This window comes from Delphinapterus leucas, chromosome 6 (genome assembly GCF_059928025.1).
Source record: "Delphinapterus leucas isolate spDelLeu-1000000601 "Yukka" chromosome 6, BTC_Dleu_Yukka2, whole genome shotgun sequence".
NCBI classification, from domain to species: domain Eukaryota; kingdom Metazoa; phylum Chordata; class Mammalia; order Artiodactyla; family Monodontidae; genus Delphinapterus; species Delphinapterus leucas.
The window spans coordinates 101,964,714-101,992,329 of NC_143134.1; the positions used below are offsets into that span (position 1 = coordinate 101,964,714).

General features: G+C 45.2%; 1 protein-coding gene across 3 annotated transcripts in view; it reads left to right on the top strand.

Moving 5' to 3' along the window:
* PALM2AKAP2 (PALM2 and AKAP2 fusion) overlaps window positions 1-27,053 on the top strand; it is a 615,632-nt gene extending 588,579 nt beyond the window's left edge. For 2 of the 3 annotated variants that reach the window (XM_022579084.2, XM_022579087.2), the window contains one exon: window positions 9,892-27,052. In XM_022579084.2, coding sequence (XP_022434792.2) covers window positions 9,892-9,990 — 99 coding nt within the window. In that variant the 3' untranslated portion in view covers window positions 9,991-27,052. Of the gene's footprint in view, window positions 1-9,891 lie in introns of all 3 variants that reach the window. The other variant, XM_089913542.1, reaches the window with a different exon arrangement.
* The last annotated feature ends 563 nt before the right edge of the window (window positions 27,054-27,616 follow it).

Below are 27,616 nucleotides of genomic sequence, written 5' to 3' on the forward strand. Positions count from 1 at the left end.
ATTATTTGGTCACCTTAAACTTGAATGCGATGGGGCGCACAGTAGGAATTCCATGCTGATTCACTGCCTCTCGTATCCAAGTTGGCTGAGTTAAAGGTTTTCTGGAGTTGAAGCCAGATACTGAACACTTAGTGGTAAAGAAAGCAAGCAAACACGCCTATGGCAGCTGAATGACCCACTTGGTGTGTCTCAGTCTCCTCTCACTTGGGTTTGAGGCCTAAATTGCTTGGAATACTGGCCCAGCTCCTCTGTTGGGCTGGCATATTTCTGGGCTTTTCCCTGTATTGTACAGTGGGATGGGCCTGGCCCTTGATGGCTGCTGCTCGGGTTTCAACTGCCGGGGCTCCTTCTCTGAGCCTGTAGGACCTTTTCTGTCCACGAAGTCACTTTATCTGGCTCTTCTTTTCAGCCCTTTTTAGGTATTTTCTGGAGTCTGTGACCACCTTGAAGCTTAGGGCTATAAGGGGCTTTTCTTCAATGATTCCACACCATACATCAGCAGCTTTGGTGGAAGTTAGCTGGGATGTGTAGATGGGGAAGAACCAATGGACCACTTGCCTGTGACCCAGCTGAGTGATTTGGAAGCACACTCTCTGTATCTCTTGTGCATGCCTTTTGTGTTGAAGTGCAGGTGTTAGGGGAAAACACCATACCCAGAAGTGAAGTTACTCATTTCATAGGCAGAGGCTGACACACTAACACTCAGGCAGCCACCTGGTGAATGTCAACCAGGTTGGATTTTCCCTTTTCATGAAGGAAGCTGCTTAGAATCAGCCTTTTTTTTTTTTTTTTTTTTTTTCCGGTACGCAGGCCTCTCATTGTTGTGGCCTTTCCCGTTGCGGAGCGCAGGCTCAGCGGCCATGGCTCACGGGCCCATCCGCTCTGCGGCATGTGGGATCCTCCTGGACCAGGGCACGAACCCGTGTCCCCTGCATCGGCAGGCGGACTCTCAACCACTGCGCCACCAGGGTAGCCCTAGAATCAGCCTTTTAACATACTGATTGCCCTTCACTTACACAGTGAAGTGATAGCCTCCTGTCTCTATTTTTCTCAAGTAAATTAACATTTCGGGTAAGAAAGAAACCTGCTAACTAATCAAGCTGTTAATATCCCCAGATCTCAAATTCAAGGCCAAGTGTTTTGCACTGTTGTTGATATTACAAGAGAACCAAGTTTGTTGCTGTTGAAAATTCTTAGGAACAGAAAAAAAAAATCTATCCAACCCACTGTATCCTCTTTTAAGAGACCCAAATCTGGAAAAAACAACCCCCCCATATATATCTAAAGCAAATATATGCTCATCAGTAAGACTTCATTTCAGAGCCGCCTGTTAACCTGTCTTAGTTCTTTTGATTCAGGGGATCTTTCTGTTGTGTCGTCATCCATCACTGGAGAATATGTTGAAGTTCATCTCTTTTCCTAGTTGATCTGTGGCCCCTTCTTTAATGGTCTCTCATACCAGAAGGATAGTCATAGCGGGCAGCTGGATGGCTTGAAGCTTGAGTTGTGTTGTAACTGGCTTCCCTGCTCCAGAGGTTGGTAGTTCTGCTCTCCTGGCTTCATCCACATAGACTGTCCCCAGGGCAAGCTGTGGCTTCTTAGATCCTCCACCCTCTATGAACCTCACTTGGCTCACCTGGGTCCCGTGTCACCCGGCACTTCCACCTGCCAATATTCCTTCCAAAAAGTCAGTTGGCAGAATTTATGAGTCCCTCACGCATGATCAGGACCTAACCACCTGTTCACCCATAGGAAGCAGCAAGCTCTTTCTGAATAGAATGAGAAGCATTCTTATCTGCTGTACTTCCCAAGGAGAAGGTAGACTTAAAGACAAAGTGGGGTAATTGGGGTGTATGCAGAGTGATGCACTGGGTACAATGATGTCAGTGAGCGTGAAGGAGAGAAAGAGAAAGAGAGGGAAGGCAAATGAAGCTGTGCCCGCCGTTTCCATGAGTAGCTTTCACCAACCTATCTGGGGAAAAAAACCTCATCCTCACCAGCAGAACAGGTACAGCATCCCTGTGCCCCAGAGCAGCGATGGTGTCTGGAGTCCTGTCCCCAGTTCAGGACCCTTCCACTCTCCCATTTGATAAAATATCACCTGCAGGACAGGAGGGAGGCCTCTGGCTCACGGGATCCCTGCCAGGGGGTGGGGTGGGGACAACCGTGCAGTATTTAGTGGTCTTTTTCATGTTCTTAGCTGGCCTCTCTCCTGCTGGAAGCCCAGTGAGGGCTCAGAGAATGATGGAAGATGGAACATTAAATCATGAATCTCTCTCTGGGAATGTCTGCCCAGGAGTCACTATAGTAGTCGTATGAAGTCACCTGTCGTATGAAGTCACCTGTGGATGTTTCGCTTCCTTTTGCAGTTGGTGACAAAGTCAATGACAAGGAACCAGAAAAAGCCCCTTTTCTGAAAAGATTACCCCCAAACGGCCATCCTTGTTCCCAGCTCAGGCCTTGAGATAACCCTTGAGTAGCGACAGTCTTCATCCGCCGGGGCTGGCTTCCTTGTTCTGCATGGTGTGGTCCCTGATGAGTGTCTCCATGCTCAAGGCTGAGCCAGGCTCCACCTCTTAAGGGACCCGTTGGCTAACCTGGGGGTAGGAGGATTGCTAACCTCCACCCACACGCCTTACCCTGGGCTGTTTCCCAGCCTATGCAGGGCCTTTGTGAGAATTAGCAAAAGGCACCGTTTTTCAAAACTCTGTGTGGATGCAGTCCTGCACCAGCTACACGGTTGGTGAGGGGAGTCGGGGGTCTGAGCTTCAACCCCATCCATCCCCCCAGCCTGGTGTTTTTGTGCAACACACACGCTGCCCACCCAGATGCAACCGTCCTGCTCTTAGTGGAGGTTTCTTCTATTTGGAAATGTTATCTTAAGTGGAAATGTCCCCTTATCTGGGCCTGATGCCATCTCTGGTCAGTCATGCAGCTCATAATGGCCTGATGAACCATAGTTTCCTGTAGGGCTTTTTGGTACCTTGCAAAGGAAGGATACTGAGGCAACACTGTTTTTCTGGCCAGTTTTCCCCCACAGTCTGACCTGAGCCTCAGAAGACAATGAGTTCTTGAGTCAGGGGTGCTCTTGAACCTGTTTGGTAGATTTGCTTTCCCTTTCTCAGTTGAGGGGGTGCTGGGCTGAGTCCAGATTACAGCCTCCTGGACATTGAGCCCCATCCCTCCTCCTAGCACACAATCTAGGTGGGTTTTTCCTATGTTCTCTTTCTTCCTCTTTTGCCCCCATAATAGTTACTGGGAGGGCTTTCAGCCTTCCCTTCCTGTCTTGGAATAAATGAAGGCCTCTTTGATTCCTGGGCTAAGTCCAAGCTGGGGGCTGGCAGTCACTGCTTTTCCAAGAATTCCTGGCACACACTTCCTTCTAGACCAGGACACCCTTTGGGAGTTCTAGCCAAACTCTCACTGGGTGGATGGAGGAAGCCCGTCTGGCTCCAGTGCCCACCCCCGCCACCACAGGCTCTGTGGGAAGCTCAGCCAACATCAGTGATGCTTTGTGCCCCCAGCTCTCTCGGGTTCTCACACATGCCCTGGGAAGGTGCAAAGGAGACGAGCACTCCACATTTATCAGCCCCCAGTCATCTGTCTGATCATTACAGAGCTGTGATTTTTTTTTTTTTTTTTTGCGGTACGCGGGCCTCTCACTGTTGTGGCCTCTCCCGTTGCGGAGCACATGCTCCAGACGCGCAGGCTCAGTGGCCACGGCTCACGGGCCCAGCTGCTCCGCGGCATGTGGGATCTTCCCAGACCGGGGCACGAACCCATGTCCCCTGCATCGGCAGGCGGACTCTCAACCACTGCGCCACCAGGGAAGCTCCAGAGCTGTGATTTTTAAGTGCAGTACCTAAGAAGCAGTCAGTGATCACAGACATACGATCCCTCCTATCCAGTCCAATGGGCTCTTTGGCATGGTCACCATGCCAGAAACCAATCAGTGCCTCTAAAGTCGTGAGTGTAAATGCAAGGTCATGACCACTGTTCTGGAGGAGGCTGTCCAGAGTCAGTCCTTCTAACTCATTACCCACAGCCGGGACATTTTTTCTCTGAGCTTTTCTTGTAGTGACTTTTAGTTTCCTTTATAGGAACTAAAGGACCCTTTTAGTTCCTACTTAATCACTCCACTTTCAGGAACTTATTTAGGACCCGCAAGGTCGTGATGAGGGAGGCTGCTTGGTCTCCCTTGGCAGTGCCATCCTTAGATCAGCTCCAGAGAATCTGCCTCTGCAAACCTCGCATCCAAACCGTGCCCTGTCTGTGGTTAGGGCCTTCTTTTCATGGGACAACAGACTACGAGACTACTTTGGGCTTCAGAGACGCCTATAGGTAGGGGAAGGGCTGTTTGTCCATAGATTCTCACAAATCCAGAATGCCCTTAAGGATCTTGCTGGTGGGCAGTTGGTTGCATACAACCCCGGGGGGAAAGAATCTTGTTAATTCAAAGCACAGAAGATGGAAGCAACAAATCTTGAATTAACAAAGTATGGCTTATCTGATATTTTTATGGAGGAATAATAGGGTATCTACTTGCTGCAAAAGATACAGACTTTTAAATAAATGAATATCAGATGAAGCAAGTCTTGGTGTGGGTGTGTCCTGGTCTCCTGATGTTACCTCCCCTCTTGTGTCCCCTCCCCCCTCACCGGCGTGGTGCCAGTTCCCAGCTGGGGGGCGTTTTGTGAGTGTGTCTCTGCCATGTACTAACCCTGGTTTTTCCCTCTCTGCCAGTACACCTCTAAGTTACTGTCTTGCAAGGTGACTTCCGAGGTACTTTTCCACTTGTTTGTCTTGGTCTTCTTGCATGCCTGATCCAGGTGCATGCTGTCGTGGTTTGCCATTTCCTCATGGGGTTTTCTCCCTGCCTTTTCTGAATGGGGTGATTGCCTTGAAATGTTAGCGTCCATGCAACAGTGGTACACGCGGCTGTGCTTTGCTGTGCTGTGCTCTGGGTTGGAGAAGATTCTGTCTTGCTCATGGATCTGGAAGATGTTTGCACTAGAGGGTACGGCCAATGGGCTGTTTGGATTTTTGTTTGTTTGTTTCTTCAGGCGCTGACAGCAAATCTACTCTGGTCTGGTTAGAAAACCATGCAGCTCAAGAGGACTGGGCTGTCGGTTGGGATCAGTCCTTTGTTTACCTTAACACAAACCCAGAGAGCTCCATGCCATCACTTTAGGATAACTTATTCCTACTGTGAACCAAAGCAGTTCTCCCCCCCCCTCCATCTTTAAACCTGTATTTTTGGTTTGGAAGCTTCTTTAAGCATTGAATTTCCCCCAAGCCTCCTCCTTTCCCCTACAACTTCCCTTTACACAGATTTCACAAACCTGTGCTATGAAAAAGCACAATATTTTTTATTTTTTCCACATATATATTGACTTATTTATATACTATGAGAAAGCATACTGGCTTTTATATTTTTTATTTCTAGAGCATTGTATTATTTTTATTTTAAAAGAATTATTGTAAATATCCAGAATTGTAGAGAATCATTTATTCATTAACCTGTTGACAATTTATTGAGATCCTACTACACATCAGGCACTTTCTGGGTTCTGAGAAGACAGCAGTCACCTGAACAATGTCCCTGATGCCATGGAGCTGGCATGTCAATGTGTCAAGGATATGGCAAAGTAAAATAATAAAGCCCCCTAGCCAGCTTTGTGCATTCTTATCATTTCATAATATTTTAAAAAGAAATTAATATTGCAAATACCATTCAAGCCCTCTTGTTACTTCTCCCAGCTCCCATTTCTTTCCCTCTTGAGAGGGAATTTTTCTGGAGTTTGGTGTTGATTGTTTCCATGCATGTTTTTATCCTTGTACTACGTATGTCTATGTACATAAATTATATCTAATGGTTTTGCATGTTTTAGAACTTTATATAAATATATCATATTGTAGTATCCTGTACTCTTTATTCTGTCTGCATCATTTTTAGATGTGTCCATGTTGATACTTATGGCTCTAGTTCACTCATTATAATTGCCGTATATAGTATTCCATTGAATGAATACATATCTATTTATTCATTCTTCTAGTGATGGAAATGTAGGTTGTACCTTTTCTTTGCCATTACAAACAACGAGTCAATGAATGTTATTTTACACAGCTCTTTGTGTGACCTATGGAAGAAAGTCTCTAAATATATCTAGGGGTAAAAGTACTGGTTATAGGGCTTACCCATCCTCACATTCACTACCAATTGCAAACTACTCTTCAAACTGGCTGTGCTACCTATAGCACAGTATATATTTCACATCTCCATATTTAGCAAAATAATTATGGTTAACTGTAGATGTGAGCTGATGCTTATCAGTAGGTTTTTTTCACAAACTGTAAAATGAATATTGAAAATATCATTACATGGACCTTCTTCAGTGTCTAATTGTGGGTCTCAGTGAGGAAATGCTGGTTTAAGAATTAGACCCTAGGAGCCCACATCCCCTTGGAGTCAATGTAAGATTGATGAAAATCTGGTCAAATACATCCAAGGAAGATAAGACTAGGCTCTGTCTGCCTTCAGTGGAAGATATGAGGGATAAAATATTAATATAAATGTTATTTAACGTATCTGTCTTTTGTTTTATATCCCAGAATAAAATTATCTAGGTTGATTGCTGCTCAAACTGAAGTGATTCACTTGAATTCCCTAAGCACTGGAGAGAAAAATTAATACTAGAGGATTGTTCAAAGAGAATTGATTTTCTTTTTCTCCCACCAGACCTAAATCTGATTTAATTTGTGAAAACGATAAAACCTTAAATCAGGTCTTTGTATTATTATTATTTTTTATGTTTTCTCTCTCCACTCCTATGGAGAGTATTTATTGCCCTTTCTGATGCTTCTTCCTCCATACTCCCCCCAGCCACTGAGCAGCCGTGGAACATGCTGGCCCAGAGCATCGACTCTGCACCCAGAGTTCTGCGTTCAAATGTTAGCTCTTCCTCCTACTAACTGATGTTAGATTATTTTAAACCTCTCTGTGCTTCAGCTTCTTCATATGTGAAATTCATAGTATGAATCCCATAGAACAGAGGCGAGGATTAAAACCTGTAGCTGGTTCATGATACCTGTGATGTAAGTGTTCACTATTACCAGAGCCCCAGAGGCAAGTGCTTTTTTTAACCCAGAAAGGAAAGGAATGGACTTTAGGAAATAAAGTTAGTATGCAGAAATCTAGAAGAAAAGTTCTAGATTTGCTAGAGCTTTATTCACACACACACACACACACACACACACACCTCACTCACTCACACACAGTACTCTGAATTAATTGTGGAATAAATACTCATTCACATACCTTCCCCAAGGGCTTGGCTTTTTTTTTTGCGGTACGCAGGCCTCTCACTGCTGCGGCCTCTCCCGTTGCAGAGCACAGGCTCTGGATGCCCAGGCTCAGCGGCCATGGCTCACGGGCCCAGCCGCTCCGCGGCGTGTGGGATCTTCCCGGACCAGGTCACGAACCCGTGTCCCCTGCATCTGCAGGCGGACTCTCAACCACTACGCCACCAGGGAAGCCCAGGGCTTGGCTTTTTGAATCTTCAAAAGGTCTGTTGGAGGAGGGAAGAGGCTGTTCTATCCTGAACATGAAGCCCTGTGCCTGACACTTGGTAGGAACCCAATAAATAGCTATAAGATGGATGGATAGATGGATTGAAATGGGTTCCCAAAGAACAGAGTAAATTAAAATTTTCAAGATGATTGAGAATTAAAATAGGGCCCAAATACAAGACAAGGGACATCTGAAATTGATGGGGACTATTTTTTTCAGAACCTTAGATTTATTTTTAGCTCTTATGTAAACCTTTCAGTTTGTATGTACAGTCTGCAAGGCAAACCACAATGTAGAGCTCCTTGTCAAAACGTCTTATGTTTGAATACCACTTGATTGCTTATAAAGCCCTTTCACATGATGAGAGAAATACGTAGTTATTGTTTAAGAATTTGCTATGCTCTGGAAACTTTGGTAAATTCTTTGCCTCATTTATTTGCCTCATTTATTCCTCAGACACCTCGGTACTATGGTTTTTATTATTCTCTTTTTACATATAAGGCAACTGAGGCACAGGGTAATAAACTTTCCCAAGGTCACATAGTTACTAGGATTTAAACTGAGACCTGCCTGGACTTCAGAGGCTGCATTGCTTCCTGAGAGAGCCTGTGAAATAGGGCAGGTGTTGTGTCCGTTTTACAGATAAAGGAAGTTGAGACTCAAGATGCCATGAACGACAGGCACAGAGCTGGAAACAAAGCTCAGGACTTGCAATTCCAGTTCCTCACTGCCTTCCAGTACCATGTTACTAGGCCTTGACCAGAAGATTCTACTGTTTAACTCTACCAGACTTAGAAACATGCTTTCCTCCTACTGATTTGTTATTCTTAGATGTTGACTAGGTGACCATGATATGTTTACACACCAACACTTTAGGGCATGGCTTACGTGCTTCCTGGTGAACATTCCTTCAGGAGACATGATTGAGTTGTGTCCTATACATCCGGTCAAAGCCGTCCCTGCTAGGAGGACTGGGGAAGCCTTCCTGGAGGAAAGACACTGCTGCTCTGGGAAGTCCATGCATTTGTCAGAGGTGCAGAGAAGCAAGTTGAGATGCCCGCTCCCTGCCCAGACCTTTAATCTGACCAGAATTTGCTTACGTCTGGGCTCCCATCACTGCCGGTAAACCTGCCTCTCCTTGCTTTTTTGGAGTTGCCAGCATCTCTGTCCCTTGCCAGAATGATTGTTCCCAGAATAAGCAAAGACTTCATCGCCTGTTGGTTGGATAACCAACTAGTGTTGGCTCTGCTAGACTTTAAATTCAGAAACTGCACATCCTAAGCTAATGTCACAGTCGTTTAACTGGTTGGCATGCAGGGGCTTGCTTTCGGTGCAGTATCATGAAATTGAGCCGTTTCTCCTGCGTTGGCAACCTAAATGTCATTCATCTGGATGTCATCTGGACCAAACTCAAGCTGGAGCAGACTGGCGAAGGATACCCCCTGGGGTCCACAGACTCTTCTGGGGAGCCGGAGGGAGGGTGGCCTCACCCCGATGGTGGTGAGCCTATTTGTCCTTGATGTTGTCACCTTTCACTTCCTTTACCAGCACCTGTGGCCCTGAAGTTACATCAAAATGCTCAGATTCCGTTTTTTAGTGGCCTGAGAAGCTCTTTTTCTTTTCACTTAATTCTTCTTTCAAGCGTAATTATACCAAAGTAGATTTTTGTGGTACAGATATGATCACAGCTTATGTGGGTCCACAAAGCTTGGTGGAATGAATTCACACTGGTTCAGTTGTTTGGAATTACTTTTCCGTCTGCTTGTTTATGAAGAGACCAAGACTGTCCATAGCTGTGCTGTCCAGTATGGTGTCACTATTTCCATGAGGCTATTGAAATTAAAATTAGTTAAAATCTGATATTTAGTTTCTCAGCCACACTAGCCATATTTCAAATGCTCAGTAGCCACGTGTGGCTCATGGCTGCCATATTGGATGGTGCAGATACAGATCACTGAAATCAGACTGCACTGATCTATATAGCATGTAGCAATCCACTTCGTTATCTAAAAACTTGATGCAGAGTCAGGTCTAGTTCAACAAAACTTGCAGAACATTTCAGGAAAATTCAGTCTGTCTATACTGAAAACGATGGGTCAAAAGTGAACTTTGGCTCTGAGGTGAATGCTACCCAGAACCTCCCACCCCGCCACCTTTACTTTCACGTCTCTCCTACCTCCCAGCTGTACCAGACGCTTTACCACTTTCCCCCTCATTAGATGCTGTTGAGAGAGGGAAAGGAGGAAGGAAACAGGGAAGTTGGTTTGTGTTCATAATGAACAATCATGAACTCTGCATAATTTTTTTCCCTCTCTCTTCAGGTCCTTGAGGCCACACGGGTTAATCGAAGAAAGAGCGCATTGGCCTTGCGCTGGGAGGCGGGGATCTATGCCAACCAAGAGGAAGAGGACAATGAATAGTCAACATCCTTCCACCCAGGAAGCTTCTTTGGTGCTTGGGTTCCCAAGAAACCAAGAAATCAACACATCAAAGCATTTTAATAGAATATTTATTAAAGTGCAAACAAACTCGGCAATCCTTATGCAGACCAGAAGAAGTTGCAATGTACAATGATGAAAAATCAAGTGAAAAAAGAAGTCCACCCATCAAACACGAACTCCCGGGAGTCAGAAGAGAAAGGATTTTTTTTTTTTTGTAACTCAAAGAATCCCCTGGGTTTGGACCACAGTTGATCCAAAAGGACAAAGAAGTTACAAGCAAATTGACATGGTTGCTACAGGCAGAACCAAGACTAGCCTCTCTGGGTGATGAGGAAAACAATGGTAATGTGGCCATTTGGAGAAGCCACAGAGCTGGTGCCATCCACCCAGCAGAGGATATTTCCCTGTACCTGCACCGGTTTCCACCTATCATAGCATCAGAGGTGTTGGACTAACCCCATTTACTCCAGCAGCTATAAAATAATGCTTCTCTCTCTATTTGCCCAGAAGAGGCATCTATGGTTCCATGTCTATTCCGTTTAATTGTCTTGAATTGGGAGCAATTAAGGATCGCAGTCCATATTTTGAAGACAAGATTTCTTCATGTTGCAAACACAACCTGTTCTGCATTAGGAGGTTTAGGAAGGGGGGAGAAAGCCAAACCAAATGGATTATTTTAGCTTTAGGATCTTGTCTGCTTATGATATTGACTGAGCTGCAGTTTACGAGAACACATTTTCACAATTCTGTTTCTTTATATGAAAACTATATTTAGTGGGCAACAACTATTTTTATGATGGGATGGGGGAATATATCCATGTATAAAACCTATACACATTGAACAGCTTGGTTCAAGAGGGGAGAGGTATTTTTAGAGTGGTAATAATTGAAAAAAGGGCGAACTCTGCCTTAGAGAGGTAGACGATGAGAAATAAAGAGGTGTTTATAACTATATTTTATATGTAAAGTGGACCTTCGGGGGAGTAGGAAGAATGATACTTTGGATCAATCAGAAAGAGACAGTAAAGAAAGCTCACGAAAGGTAGACAGAGAAGAAGGGAGGGGGAAAGAGTGGGCAAGTAAGGAAGTTAGAGAGATTATTTTTTCTGAGCAACCAGTATTTTTCAGGATGATACAGAGAAAAATATAGAATAGAAACTTAAGTGCAGGCTTAGGTTCAGCTACAAATCCTAAAGGTGGTGTGCGTGCGTGCGTGTGTGTGTGTGTGTGTGTGTACACATGCCTTTGTGTATGTGTGCAAAGCGCATGTGTGCTCATGAGTAAGGGTGTATGTGTGTGTGTGAGGATTAAAATTCCAGGATGATCATGGGACAAGGGTGTTCACTTATTTCCTCCAAAGCTGTTTGCCAGCGTCAGGAGTGAGTGAGAATTTCTTTTTTATGAAAAGGATATAGAGGCTCCGAGCTAATGCAGTATTTGTAATATTAAGTTGACCTAACATGGTATTTGCATGAGTCACAATGGCAAAGTTTTGAGCAGTTTTGTAATTTGACATTTAGGAAAGTACCATATTTATTCTCATGCTTTGTATCCATGCTTAGTATACGCTAAAGGACACCAGCTTTACTCTTTCTGTCATTTAAAGCAATATGATAAGGGTATTCAATCGTTGAATGCCCTCAATTTCTGGATGAGAAATTTTTTAGTTCTGGCCATGAGAAAAAAACTGACCAGCCTTCTTTTTTTCCGTCCCCTTTGTTTTAAAACTGTGGTTTTTAAAAAAGCAATAAGTAAGTCAGACCTCACTAAAATTCATTTTTGTTTTTATGTCTTTATGTCATAAGCGCTAATGTGTTGTCCTGACAAGTAGCAGTTCCACCAAATTTGTATGTAGATTCATGCACATTATCTTCTTTTATTAGACTAGTGTCAACGTTAGGGGAAAGTTTATTCGTAAGCAAGTGGTGGACACAAAGTAAAAAATGGAACTCTCTGATAACTTACAAGGATCCTTTGGAGCTGCCAAGGGAACTTGCAATTTGAAGCCAAATTCTACAGATGGATAATTGGCGCCATCTTTGTATGGTTCATGCTCCTGAACATTCTGAACGAATAGTCAACAAAATGTGCTAGACGCTGGGGATATGAAACAAATAAGATCCCTGCCGTTAGGAATTTATTTTCAGGTGGGAGAGGCTGGCATGGAGACAGACATTCCCAGGAAAATGAGATGAGGAGTCCTGACAGGTGGAATGGGGGCACCCAGGAAAGAAGGATGCTTTGTCTGAGGATTTCCAGCATTCCCAAGACAGGCACGGGAATGAAAACAGTCGGGGCAGCAGCATCGTGTGGCCCAGGGATGCAGGAGCTGCTAGGATGCCTGGAGAACAGAATGGTTCTGTGGGTTGCACAAAAAGTGAAACATGCTTCATGATTTCTGGACTAACTCTGGATCTGGTAGTGACCAAAGACTTGATACAGATGAACTCCCCATCTTTTGCAAGAGGAAACAGTGCTCAGGACTTCCCTGAAGTTTTTGGTTCTGTTTTGAAGGAGACTGTGTACCCACCTTAAAACGACATTTGAGAAGAGAATGGGCAGCTGAAAAGAAAGCTTAGGAGGCCACACAATTCCTGGAATCGCTTTAGAGGCAGATAAGTTGGTCTTTGACTGCAGTTGATTGACCCAGACACACTTACTATGTAGAGTCATAGAGCCAGGATCCTTTGGTTCGCACTTTGGATAGGCAACAAATGCAGCGTTTCCGTGACTCTCTCACAGTCACAAAACCGTTTAACTGTGGCCCCTACATCTCCATCCTTTGCTTGTTCCCTTCTGCTGCCTTCTGATGACTGCTGTCCATTTCCTTGTTCCACACACGTATCATCCTGTTAAAATGTAAATTAAAGTTTCCTTAGCAGAGCCAGATTTTCTCTGTGCTCTTGAGTTTTTTACTCATTTAAGAAACATTGGGCCATGGCTTTGTACATAGCACTGTGCTAGGCTCTGGGATCCCAAATGAACCCCTTTAACTTTGTGAAGATGCAGCAGACCCCTGGCGGAACGTCATCCGTGCCTAATCCATCGAGAAGAAGAGGCTTGTCCAAAACCCGGCCTCCGATGCTCATCCCTGCCCCCAGATAGCACACAAGCTTGTTAATCTCAGCTTGAACAGATGCTTAGATTCTGTAGATGTTAAAAGCTTTCCTGAAAGTATTCCATTCCGCAGTGTTGATAGATGTTCACTTTCCTCTGGAACTGATGACTGACATTCCTTGGCTTTCTCATCCAGAAATTATGGAAACAGGGTCTGTCAGTGGCAGGAGGCTGGGCTGTGTCCTACGTGCATGACACATGCAGTTTCCTTGCCTCTTTACACCCATGCATGCTGCCCACCCTAGACAGTGACATATAAGCAGTATATAGATCAGTGCCCACATATATACACAACACACACACACACACAAGGCATAACAAGGAACACTAAGACAGTGTTGACTCGTCTCAGAAGACAAATAATTAAACATTTTTTCCAACTAAAGAATGGATGTAATTAAACTATGTATTGAAAAAAAATAGCCTAAGTGTTTAGAGATGGTGACTATATCCAGTTGTAGTAACAGAACCAATTTCCTGAATTTTAAGCATTCAGTGAGTGAGCTGCCAATTTTGATTTTGTGTTCCTCTTTACCCAAATGACTTTTTTTTTTCTTTTTTGGAGGAGGGGGCACGAAGCAGCAATACTGTGTTTGAAAATGATACTCTGTATCTGGCTCTCCTGTGTATGTTAACCACTTCAATGTTACTATCCTGCTTCGGTTTTATAGTGATTGTGAGGCATTCACTGCAAGTATACAATTATTTTCTCATTAAAATCCAGTGTGTGTTGTGCTTTTATAAACGAGGGCCACTTGTTTGACTGTCGGGGGAGGTTGGAGGACCGAGCAGCCCGAGGGTAGCACGCTAGCTCTCTTGCCTCTAATTCCATGGGGCCACATCTGCTCCTTGCATATTTGGAACCAAGAAAGCAGTACTAGCTGGCGGGGCAGACCTTTGACAGGCTGTTCCCAACGCCTCCTTTGGCCATGTTGTCTCCAGCTGCCGTGGCTAGACCTGGAAACTCCGACAGGACCCACAGAAATGATACACATGCCTCTTGAGGTAGGTAGACTCCAAGGTCAAAGAGATGGTGGGGCAAACGGTAGGACAAACAGTAAAGGTCAAGCTTTGCACGTGGCTCTTAGGCTCTAATTTTTATTATTCATTCCATTCCCAGCACCTGTATTTGGCTCTCCTCTGAGGAATAGAGAATTTCGGACTTCACAGAGCATCTGAGACCACAGGTGAATCAGGAAGCTTCCTCCCCCCAACCCCACAGTCTCCAGCCGCTCCATCCCGGAGCTAACTTGCACCCAGACCTTCAGTCTCCTGCCCTTCCTTACCACCCGCTGGCCCATCTCTCTTCCTAGGGTCTCCTTTCCAGCTGCCTCTTTCTCTATCCCCACTTACAGGACTTCTTCCAATCTTCCCTCACCCCAAACCTCCCAGGCTTTCCAACTGTATTCTCCTGTTCTTCCGTGTGGCATCATCTTGCAGTCTCTCTCTGGTGAGAGTTCTGAATTTTGATGGGAAGGGGTTAGGTTGGGTGACAGGCCCCTTTGAAAACTGGATCAAACTCTAACAATAACGGGTAACATTTATGAAGCACTGAGAATGTGACAGGCACTTGCCGTGATTTCCACAAATGTAATCTCTTTCTTACGACTCCACGGGGTGTACTCTTCTGGTTTTTTTGGGGGGTTGGGATATTTTTGGCTGCACCACGTGGCTTGCGGGACCTTAGTCCAGCAACCAGGGATGGAACCCGGGCCCCTGGCGGTGAGAGCGCTGAGTCCTAACCACTGGACTGCCGGCGAATTCCCTGGGGCGTACTATGTTGATTTCCATTTGACGTGCCAGGGAACGGTTGCCATGGGGCTGGTAAACAGTAGCGCTTGAAGTTGAACCTGGGCACTCTGATTCAACTGTTCCTCTTACCCACTCTTCCTGTAAAAATGCACATCGGCAACGTCACATACAAGGTCCAGTAGATCCGATGATGTGTGTGGGTCTGGGTGACCTCCTCCCACTATGCTCTCCAGGAGGAGGGGCTCTCATGGACCGAGGCCGAGGTCGTGACAGGGGCTCAAATCTTGGGGGAGAGCTGGGTTTTGGTGGCAGCAGCAAAGAAGTGTCTTTATTTGAATGAACTCCCTCTGGGCTCTTTCCTTTGGGATCAGTTCTCCCAGGAGATGGTGGGAGAAGATGACCGAGGCATCCCTGTTGCCAAAAAGGAACCAGAAACGACTGCAAATGGGGTGATGAAAATGTGCTAAAATTGAATTACGATGACAGTTGTACAACTTGACATTTACTGAAAATCACTGAATTGTACACTTGGAAATGAGTACATTTTATGGTATGTAAATCACACTGCAATGAAAGCTGTAGCAAAAAACAGGGATGAGGGAATCAAGGAACCAGAAGCGGAGTCCAGGGAAAGGAATCGAGGAGGCCACACAGCCTCAGGCTGAAAGGAACGAGAGGAGTCATTCAGTCCAATATTTGGCCACCAGCTCACCAGCTAATCAGGAAGAAATCTTGCTGTCCCAGGGGTGCCCCCCAGGAACCAGGAGCAGTAGAGCTGTGATTGGCTGTGGATTCAGCGTCCTGGTCCTCTTTCCATCAGTCACTGCTAACACCTGGGGGACATCAGGCAGCGCTAGGTGAGTCAGGATACAAGGGACCGAGATTTGGTGGGCACTCAGGCTTTGGAAACGCAAGAGAGCGGTACGCAGAGTCTGATACGGTCAGAGTAGAAAGAATTTAGGGGTGATTCTTACTGAGGAGGCTCTCCCCGAAAACCCACCAATGCGAGGCCTTAACCTCTGAGCAGAGGACAGGTATGCAGGCCTTTTGCTCTGCGATGTCAAGTATCAGTGGGGCGCTGGAGGGGGCCTGTGGCCACTACCCCCTAGTTCAACTCCCCTGTGGTTTTTTCCTTTTTTAAAAAAAATTGAAGTATAGTTGATTTACAGTGTTGTGTTAGTTTCAGGTGTACAGCAGAGTGATTCAGTTATACATAATTTCTATTTTTTTCAGATTCTTTTCCCTCATAGGTTATTACAAAATATTGAGTAGCATTCCCTGTGCTATACAGTAGGTACTTGTTGTTTATTTTTTGTATAGTCGTGTGTATATATTAATCCCAAACTCCTAATTTATCCCTCCCCCCTTTCCCCTTTGGTAACCATAGCCATGTTTTCTATGTCTGTGGGTCTGTTTCTGTTTTGTATATGAATTCATTTGTAGCATTCTTTTTTTTTTTTAGATTCCACACCAACTCCCCTGGTTTTATTGGTGGCAAAGAGACTAATAATGAGGTTCCTTTGGAATGTTGCTCCTTTTAATCATGGGCTCCTTGGGTCACAAGAGGGTGGTGACTGTCGCCCTCCCTGCACACAACCCACACAAAATTCAGAACTGGGCTGCTACGGGACAGAAAACAAATGGGGAATTAAAAGGAAGAATTCAAAAGGTTTGAAATGTACAAGATGACATTAAGGCAAAGAATGGGGCCTCAGGAAATACCTAGAGGTACCACACCAGCAATTTCTAAGCGTTACCCAAGCGTTCAGATGCCTTCTCTCAGAGAACATTTGCCTGATAAAGACTTTTTTTTTAATTCCACCAAGATACTGTAATCTCACTGTCGGTTCATCTTGATGATAGACTTACCCAGATGACTTGCTCCAAGTCCACAGGTGGTGGGCTTGCAACAAGTGGAGTGGATCTGTTGGTCCCCTAGAGACGTACGATCACAAATCTTTCTTCCCCTTCTTTGGTTTTTCTCTGCCCTCTCATTTAGACAACCTCGGCCTCGGCCTCTGCTGTGGTCTTCAGCTAGTAACAGTGATTTGCCTCTGAGGAGAGCTGTTGTCAAACATTTGAGAGGACCCCTGCATCACTTGGAGGGCTTGTTAAACACAGAATTGAACCCATACCGAGTTTCTGATTCAGAAGGGCTGGGGTGCAGCCCAAGAATTTTCTAACTAGTTTCCTGGAGATGCTGCTTCTGGTCCAAAGGACCTTGCTTTGAGACTCACTGGTCTGGGGTGTAAGTAATGAATAGGGTCTGAGCATACCATTTATGTTTGAAAACTTGGGGAATTGATGCAGGATTTATAAGCTGCAGGTACAGTCACATGTGGTTTGGGGCTGGTTTTGAATATTTCTTGGGGGCAGTGTTTGCCCAGCACAGCAACTCACTACTTTGTGGGTCTTGGTGAAGCAGGACCAGGATTTCACTCAGACTCTTGAGTGAGGACCCTCTGACCAGGGCTGAGCAGATAAGGAAGAAAGTATGTATGTTCAGACTTTAATTTCAGGGTGAGATCAAAGGATTCTTTAGAGTATTGGAAGAAGGTCTTATCGTGTAGGCTGATAACAGTGTCAGGACTCAATGGCAAATGTTTGAATAACGTGGTTGCATAATTTAAGATGAGATGCAAAGAGAGAGGTCATTCTGATTTGGGTCTAGAGCAGCACTTCTCAATTCTGACTTCATCTGCATCACCTGGAGAGCTTTACGTTTTGGATTCAGTTCGTCTGGGCTGGAGCCCAGGCATTAATAGAAATTAAAAGCACCCCAGAGGACTCTAATACAGAGCAAGATTTGAGCATCCACTGTCCAGTGGTTCCGAACCCTGGCTGCATCGCACATCAGGATCATCCAGGGTGGGTTTTTTTTTAAAGATATTGGTGCTTGGACCTCACCCCTGGATATTCTGGTCATTTTACCTAAAAGGGGGTCAGAACATGGGTTGGTTTTAGAAGCTCCTCAGGTGTTTCTCATGTGTAGCCAGGGTTGAGAATAGGGGGTAGACTAGGGGAGGAATGTGCTTGCTTCATGACCTGATCCCCTTCAGAAAACTCTTAGGGGTAACATCAAAGTGAAATGAGTAAAGGTCCTTGAGGGGATGAACTGACCCATCTCATTGGTCCCAGGAGACAGAGCACAGTGTTGGTGACTGAGAGAGGGGCTTTGCAAAGGGGCTTTGTTGTTACTTCTGTGGAACTCTAGCTCTCTGCCCTAGAGGAAGCCTGCACGCTCAGGCTGATGGCGTGTCCAGGTGGTAAACCTTTTAGGTTAAGTGAGGGACGAAAAGCCACAAGGGGGTGCCAGAGGCGTGCTCTAACCTGTAACAGGTGCACACGGAGCAAGAGCCGGAATGGACAAAAGGCCAAACACGCCACAAAATTATTTCTGGCAGGTGAAGCCATGACCATTTCCCCCATTTGTCCTGATAAGTGTTTGTCAATTTACGTGGTGTAAATATTCCTATGATGGCTGCTTTCAAGATACCAACAGTTTAACAACCGGTTCTCAGAATTCCTGAATATTAAATAATTGGTGGAGAACAAAACTACTGTGACTAGAAGATGCACAGAACCTAGAAGTGTGGAGCTAGAGCCTAATTAATAAGAGACTTCTTAGCTTGGAATGGCTCTTATGAACCTGTCACAGCAGGTAGCCATCAGAGATAACAGGATTCTGACCATCTCTTCTGATGATCGTGATTCCTCCTAGATAGCAAAAAAAAAAAACCCCCAAAAAACAAAAAAAACAAAAACCCAACCTAAGTCATGTGCCCACCCATGTTGCCAAGGCCTGTGACAGAGGAAGGGGAAGAAGAGATGCTGGGAAGACCAAATGTGTGATACAGTACAGTTTGTGTTGCAGACAATTTCCCAGTATCTCTGAGCAATTCCATTTTTAGTGTGAGTGTCTGACAAGCGTTCAGCCATTGGGATCAGGCAGGGGACTCAGGTTTGGGCCCACCACTCTTTCAGTGGAACATTTGATTATTTGCATTCTCAAGATCAGATTCCTGACTTACGGAGTTGCTATGAGAATTAAATGTTAGGTGTAAAGTGCTTGGTGAATGGTTGGTATAGATGTGCTCAGTTTCCTCCCTTTATTTTTTTATTTATTTTCTTCCAGTGTTATTGAGATATAACTGACATATAGCACTGTATAAGTTTAAGGTGTACAGCGTAATGATTTGACTTACATCGTGAAATGATTATCACAGTAAGTTTACTGAACATCCATCATCTCCTATAGAAACAAGATAAAAGAGAAAATCTATTTTTTCCTTGTGATGAGAACTCAGGAGCTACTCTTAGCTTGTTGATTTCATGTATCATTTGTTCGTTACATCCCTAGCTTGTTAATTCCGCGTATCATTCGTATGTTACGTCCCTAGCTTGTAAATTCCATGCATCATTTGTACGTTACATCCCTAGTATTTATTTACTCCTCTTCTGCACACCTCCAGACTTCACTTCCTCTAAAGCCCTGCATTCAGTCAGCAAACACTTACTGAGTGCCGACTATGTGTCAAGCTCTGTGTATATGAGAACAAATTAAAATGGGGTTTGTTAGGATGGTTTCAGCTGGAATTGGGGGAGCTCTTCCTTAACATTGGGCTTGTGGGGACAAACCTCTTCCAAGGCCACGTAATGTTTCCACATCTGCCTACTAAATAGGGCCACCCAGTGGTCACCTGTACTGTCTTAGATGCTTTTAATTTTCCTTCTCTGGGGAACCCATATACTTGTATTCTTTTGGGCAAGAGAAAATATCCAAGTGATTAAATGTTTAGTAAATGCCAGAAAGACTGACTCGCATCAGTGGAGAGTCAGAGGGTGCTAGAAGCTTGCGAGGAGACATTTAGGAAGGAACCTCCCAAGATGAACACGAAGGGTACAGAATCACCTCATTGATCACGGGGAAGGTGGAGTTTGATCTCACTGTTTTCAATGTTTTCCGTTGACTTCAAGATGCTCACCTTTGCCTGCAAGTATGGAATGTGGCCACTAGGTGGCAGTGGTTCTAAAGTAAAAGCAGCTTCCCCAGCCAAGAACCTTCCTAGGGCGTCAGGAGGAGGTTTCCCACTCTTCACACAAGCCAGGAATCTGCTGAGACCTACATATAGCTACTCCAGAAAACCCACAACGAAAACACCACTTGCACAATTAGACGTGGAGGTCAAATGTGGCTCTGCATTTACGTTTACACTTCAGTGGAAAACTGACGGTTGCCACCAGGTGGCAGCATACACCTGCACGCCTCCTCCATTCATGGCCCATAGTTTTTTGTTCTGAAACAGTTTTATTACGATGTAATTTATATACCATAAAGTTCTCCCATTTAAAGTGTACAATTCAGAGGTTCTTACTATATTTGAAGAGTTGTGCAACCATCACCACAACCAATTTTAGAATACTTTCATCACCCTCAAAATAAATATTGTACCCTTTTAGCCATCACTGCCAATCCCTCGCCCTGCCCCAGTACTAGGCAATGACGGCTCTGCTTTCTGCCTCTATGGATTTGCCGGTTCTGGACATTTCAAATAAATAATATTATACAATATGTCTTCTTTTGTACTTAGCATAAGATTTTTGAGATTCCTCCATTTGTAGGATGTATTAGTGTTTCATTCCTTTATTTTTGCCGAAAGATAATCCAATTTTATGGATATACCATATTTTGCTTATCCATTCATCAGTTGACCTTTGAATGGGCAAGCTTTTGTGTTGGCATATGTTGTCAATTCTCTTTAAACCTAGGAGTGCAATTTCTGGGTCATGTGGTAACTCTGTTTAATCTTTCAGGGAACTGCATGGCCCATAGTTCTTAAGGGCTAGCTCTGCACCAGGCACTGTGCTGAGCACTTGACATGGATTATTTCCTTCAGTTTTTTTTTTTTTTTTTTTTTTTTTTTGCGGTATGCGGGCCCCTCACTGCTGTGGCCCCTCCCGCCGCGGAGCACAGGCTCCGGACACGCAGGCCCAGCGGCCATGGCTCACGGGCCCAGCCGCTCCGCGGCATGTGGGATCTTCCCGGACCGGGGCACGAACCCGCGTCTCCTGCATCGGCAGGCGGACTCTCAACCACTGCGCCACCAGGGAAGGCCTTTCTTTCAGTTTTTACAACACCCATTTGAGGCACCTACTATTAGTATCTGCTCCATTTTACAAATGGGGAAACTCGCACTCAGGGTGTTTGAATAACTGGCTCTGGGTGATATGATCAGGGGTGAGGGGAGGATTCAAAGCCAGGCAGGATTCTGCGCCGAAGCCTGTACTCTGACCTCCCAAACTTTCCTTCTCATCAACTTGATTCAATAGCACACAAACCTCCAGTCGTTGTCCTGGGCCGGCTCTGCGTTCTCTTAGTAGAGCCGATCTTCAGCACAGACCAGCATCAAGAGGGAGATGGTACTATGACAGCTGAAAATTGGGCTTGTATGCTGAAGTGGCAAAGGTGTGGGGATATGAGTGGGATGTGGACAGTCTCTGTTAAAAGTAGCCACTGTCACTAAAAGCCAACACACCCTACAATTTTGGCTCTTCCCAACTGCTTCCCTGAGCACATAGGCATGTGGTCTGTCCTCTGAGTTTTCCCAAATACCTACTGAGTTATGTAAACGCTCTGGAGCATCATAGAAATAATCTCCAGCCTGAAGCATCTGCTTTCCTTGGCTCTCACTGTTCACACATTTTATGGAATCACCCCAATTCCAGGTGTCTGTTTCTGTATCGGGTAGGGTACAGGTAGATGTCAACGAAGTGAGCCAATAATTAATTCACCGGCTGTAAAGAAGAAGTTTATTCCTCTCTCACAGTACAGTCCAAGGGGGAAGCATTTGAAATCCGGGGGCAGTTTGTTTTAAGCCTCTTTTCGAGTCAAACTCTTTCCATCCTGTTCCTTGTCACCCTCAGGACCTGTTGTCATGGGCATGGTCCAGCCTTAGGAAATGGTAAGATGCAGTAAAGCCATTTACTGAAAACCCAGGTGTGCCCATTCCCTGGATCCTCAGTAGCTGTGGCTTCCCTGCATCAATTAGGACAGACAGCTGACCAGCTTCTAGAGATTAATTAATAGTAATTCTAGGGGCTTCCCTGGTGGCGCAGTGGTTGGGAATCTGCCTGCCAACGCAAGAGACATGGGTTTGAGCCCTGGTCTGGGAGGATCCCACATGCCGTGGAGCAACTAAGCCCATGCGCCACAACTACTGAGCCCGCATGCCTAGAGCCTGTGCTCTGCAACAAGAGAAGCCCCCGCAATGAGAACCTCGCGCACAGCAACAAAGAGTAGCCCCTGCTTGCTGCAACTAGAGAAAGCCTGCACCCAGCAATGAAAACCCAACACAGCCCCAAAATAAATAAATAAAAATAATTCTAAAAACCCCAGTAAGTTTAGCGATTCCACTGTGACCACACCCAATAAGTCCAAAGGAATAAGCTGTTAAAACTTGACTAAGTTTGCACATCTTCCCTCATGACACAGTCCACGTCTGGTTTATCTCTTCCCATATTTACAATTGCACAAACTGTGGGAAGAAGAATAGTTATCAGGACAGATGAACATAGAATAACTGTCCATTAGTCCTGAAAAGTCCTCTGGATGGATCGAGATATCCCCTGTATCTTAGCATAAAGGATAACGCATGTCTTCTCTTGCTACCCAAATATCACTTGAATACCCACGTTCCACAAATCCTGCACATCACGGGAGCAGAGTTGGCATGCTTAATGGGGACTAACGGGGAGTTTATCCTGGGCTATGAAGCCACAAGGACGGTCACTCACGGATACAAATAAGCTGACAGTGTTCAGACATCCCTCAGTCACATGACCTGCATCTCACTCAAGGGCAGCTGAGGAGGGCTTTTCGGAGCCTCTCAGGGTCATGCAGCTGCTTCTACTTGTACCGGTTTCTCTGACTTTGGTTGCAAGCCATATGGATTGACCTGAAGAAGATTCTGCTGGCTGCCATGTTGCTTAGTCTGGGTTAATCTCAGCGAGTCTGGAATGACCTCATGCTTATCTCCAGAGCTGCTGGAGCATGCCAGTGACCCTTAGCTGACACTGTAGAATGCATTAACTCAAGATAAGTTATGTTCTTTTCCCATAGGTTCACGAGTTGTTTCAGGGAGGGATGGGCCAGCCTAGCCTGCCAGCAGTGCTTAGTAATAATACTTGGGTTTATGATATGCACCTGGTATTGGTGGAATCTGGGGGCTTTTGACATTTAAGGCTGGCAACGTATTTGGAATGTGCTTAGAGGACCAGCTCTCACTATAAAAATCCCCCACCACAAGTAGACTTGGGACTTCTGGTTCTCAGGCGCTTTTTCTGTATGCTGATGGTGGTGACATGAGACCTGTACCACTCAGCGCTGGGAGGACAAAGAAGCCTGTGCCTGGGAGCGCCAGACCCCTTCCAATGCATCTCTCTCTCCTGTAGTGGCTGTATTGCGCCCTTGACCTTTAACAAGGTGGTCTGAGTATAAATTGAACTGTGAGTCCTTTCAGCAATAGAACATTTAAGGTAATTAATGTGTAATTAACACATATCTTCTTGATGCACCTTCATGCTCCTAATCTTAATGGCACCTAAACCACCTGCTTGCCAGGTGCACTTGGTCCTTGGCAATCAGTCCCGGGACTTGGAAAGGCAAAGGCTTATTATAAGGGAAATGAGGAGGGCTCTCAACAGTAACGCTCTGGGTTTTGTAAATGTTAGCAAAAAGGATTCAGGTGATCTTCTTTACTTGTAAGTGAGAGGTAAAAGCACAAAGCCCGCTCCAGGCAGACAGAGGAAAGTGAGGACTGGGCAGGTGGAGGCAAATACAAGTTATCTAATGTCAGAACTTTTCAAGTCCCATCCCTTATAGGTTATTACAAAATATTGAGTATAGTTCCCTGTGCTATATGGTAGGTCCTTTTTGATTATATATTTTATACATTTTAGTGTGTATATGTTAACCCCAAACTCCTAATTTATTCCTCCCCCCTCTTTCCCCTTTGGTAACTGTAAGTTTGTTTTCTATGTGGGTCTATTTCTGTTTTGTAGATAAGTTCATTTGAATCATTTTTTTAAATTCCAAATATAAACTATATCATATGATATTTGTCTTTGACTTACTGAACTTAGTATAATCTCTAGGTCCATCCATGTTGCTGCAAATGGCATTATTTCATTCTTTTTTATTACTGAGTAGTATTCCATTGTATTCATACCTAACTTTTAATGGTACCCACATCCAGAGTTGGCAATTAGAAGGGAGAGAGTAGGGGAAGCTGGTTCTCCTTAAGCTGAGGGAAAAGGGATTTAAAGAAGCCCTCAAACAGCTTGTTAAACATTCTCTGGAGAGCGGGGGAAACAGGAACTGGGATGCAGCACACCTGAGAACTATGAAGGGCTCCAGGTTATAGCAGGCAGCTTCCCTAAGAGCACAGCAAAGAGAGGTTGCAGTGTGAGTTTGGCCTCCCTCCTGAACTGTGGGCACAAAGCATGGTGCCTGTTTCCCCAGGAGCAGAGATGGGCCTCCCATTCAAGAGGGATGGCGTGAGGTTTTCTTGGATCCCGTACACAAGGGCTGCCTGGAGCGGGGAGGGAAAAACGGCAGAAAGAAGCTGGAGGTTTACCCGTGCCTGCCGAGGAGCTGAAGACCAGTCCTAAGCAACCATTGGAGCAGAGATGCATCCTCCAGGTCAAAGGAAGATCCCGGTGATGAGAAGGTGAGTCTCCAAAACCAGGAAAGAGAAAGTGTCGGCGGTTAATTCCGTCCCTGCCTGTCTCATGACGGTATTAATCAAGTAAGGTCCTTCCTCACCTCCCTCCTTCCCTCCCAGCCCCTACCCACTGCCAACCCTGGAGAGGACAGACACTTTTGAAGGAATTTTGGGACAGGAGCTAGAGCCCCAGGTGGGAGAGCAACTCAAGGAGCTTCCCACCGGCTCTCACTGTGTACATCCAGCCCAGGGCTGCTGAGGAAGACGTGTTACTTTTGAACAAAGTCAGACTTTTTGTTTTGTAAATTACACCTGAGCGGGTGTATTCTGTGTTTTGTGACATAGAATGGCCAGGAGCGCTTTCCATTTCTCTGAGGGGTCAGAACAGAAACAGGCCCAGCCATAAATTTCATCCATGGCTGCAGAAGGCAAACAAAGTTGTGTGTGACAATTTCCCATGAATTGTCCGGTTCAGTGCGTTTCAATGTTGTTACTTAACGTTCCTTAAGAACAAAGCATGTGACTTTCCTGTAAGTCTCGCTTGCGGGAGGCATTCAGAGCCTGGAAAAGGTGTGCTCTCTCTGTAGCTGCTTGCTTGCTAATCACACCACACCAGCCTGGACTCGGCAAGGGAACACGCTGCGGCATCTCACAGCCATCAGCCCGGGGGCTCTTGTAACGCAGGGTGGGGGGCTCTAGGCTCTTCCTGTGGGGCTTGTCGGGGGCAACTGTTCTTCCCCATCACCCCTCGCCCTCTTCAGCAGAGGCTAATAGGACTGCCATTCTTTAGACCAGAATAGGAAAGTGGGGCTGAAAGTTCCTAAGTGAACTTGTCAAAATGGCATAGTCTCTCCAGAACCAGTGAGCAATTCTCCACATCTCTGTGCACATACTTAGGACACTAATAGGGATGATTTGTTTTGTTTTTGTTTTTGTTTTTTTTTGCGGTACACGGGCCTCTCACTGTTGCGGCCTCTCCCGTTGCGGAGCACAGGCTCTGGACGCGCAGGCTCAGTGGCCATGGCTCACGGGCCCAGCCGCTCCGCGGCATGTGGGATCTTCCCGGACCAGGGCACGAACCCGTGTCCCCTGCATCGGCAGGCGGACTCTCAACCACTGCGCCACCAGGGAGGCCCAATAGGGATGATTTTTGCTTTAAAAAAATCTACAAGAGGAAATCTACCAAGCGTGACCCATCCATACTGATCATACATGGAGGCAGGGGACAACCTGTATCATGACTAGTGGGTCTCTCACTTGAGCCTGCATCAGAATCACCTGGAGGACTCATTAACACAGACTGCTGGCCTCGCCCGCAGGCTTCCTGAGTCAGTGGTTTAAGGGCGGGGCCTGAGAAGTTGCATTTCTGACACATTCCCAGGTGACACTGATGCTGCTGATCCACAGAACACACTCTGGAACCGTTGAGCTAGATTACAGGAGACTGGCTGGGTTGCCACTGGCGACCTCAAACCACTCTGAAATTAATCATTTTGAAATTTGTTTTAAGTGTCTTGAAAAACACTCTGAAAATAACTTTTTGCCCTCCCTCCTCACTTCTGGCTAAATACCACGGTGAAGGTTTTCAGGAACTTCTTTTTTTTTTTTTAATGCTTTAAAAAATCTTTTTTTCTTGAAGTATAGTTGATTTACAATTTTGTGTTATTTTCAGGTGTACAGTGAAGTGATTCATATCTATATAGTCTCTTTCAGATTCTTTTCCATTATAGGTTATTACAAGGTATTGAATATAGTTCCCTGTGCTATACAGTAGGTCCCTGTTGTTTATTCTATATACAGTGGTGTGTATCTGTTAATCGTGGACTCCTAATTTATTCCTTCCCCCTTTCCCCTTTGGTAACCATAAGTTTGTTTTCTATGTCTGCGAGTCTGTTTATGTCTTCTAAATAAGTTCATTTGTATCATTTTTTAGATTCCACATATAAGTGATATTATATGATATTTGTCTTTCTCTTTGACTTACTTCACTTAGTATAATAATCTCTAGGTCCATCCATGTTGCCGCAAATGGCATTATTTCATTCTTTTTGATGGCTGAGTAATATAGGAACTTCTTGCCCAAACTATTACAGCCCCTTGCCTTGCAAGCGTTCCTCATTGTAATGCCTGAGCACGCCCTCATCCGCTATGGTATCTAGTTCTTCTCTAGAAGAATCCTGAGTAGAGAGCCTTCCAACAGGAGGTGACCAGTGTTTCTGATTCAGGTACAATGAAAGGCAGACAGCTAGCTCCTAGTGAGGAAGTTCAAGGGTTTCTCTTTCCCCATAACTCGACCCCACAAGAGGATACAGTTGAGCCTGCGTGTTGTTAAGAGAAACCACGGCCCTTCTGGTCAACTTTCTTTTTCTGAGAGACCAGATCATTCCTCATCTTTCCACCCGCAGAGCTGGTGAGATTCAAATAGGCATCGGCTGCCTCTTACATGGGACTGTGCCCCGGCCCTGCTCCCTGTCCTTGGAAAGTCAGGTAGAATAACAGTGGGACCCAAAGGAGAAAGGCCGTGAAGATTCTGATGGGCGCCGCTTGTGCTCGGCGGCGAGAGACTCTGCCCCTTGAGCAACTTAGTCAGTGCCTCCCATCTGCAGTCTGAGTGGTCCTAAGGCAGTGGGTCTGAATGCTGACCTCACATATCCAGAGGAAGCTTTCGTGGTCATCCTCAAGACAAGCCCACCTAGACAGGCAAATGTAAAAAGAAGAGGGCAGGAAATGAACAAAGAAATGAAAACAAATGTCCACCAAAGGACCTGTAAAAACAATGAGAGTAGCTTTATTCACAATGGCAAAAAATGGAAAGAAATAGGGCTAAGAAAAAGTAAATTGTAATTACTGGGAAGAGGCTAAAGTGAACTTTCTAGAATGCTGGAAATGTATATCGGTCTACATTATATAAGTGTGTATATCTGTATTTGTGAAAATAAGCATATATATACATGAAAATAAATACAAGATTAGTGCACTTCCCGTACTTTTCATATTTTATGCCTTGATCAAAA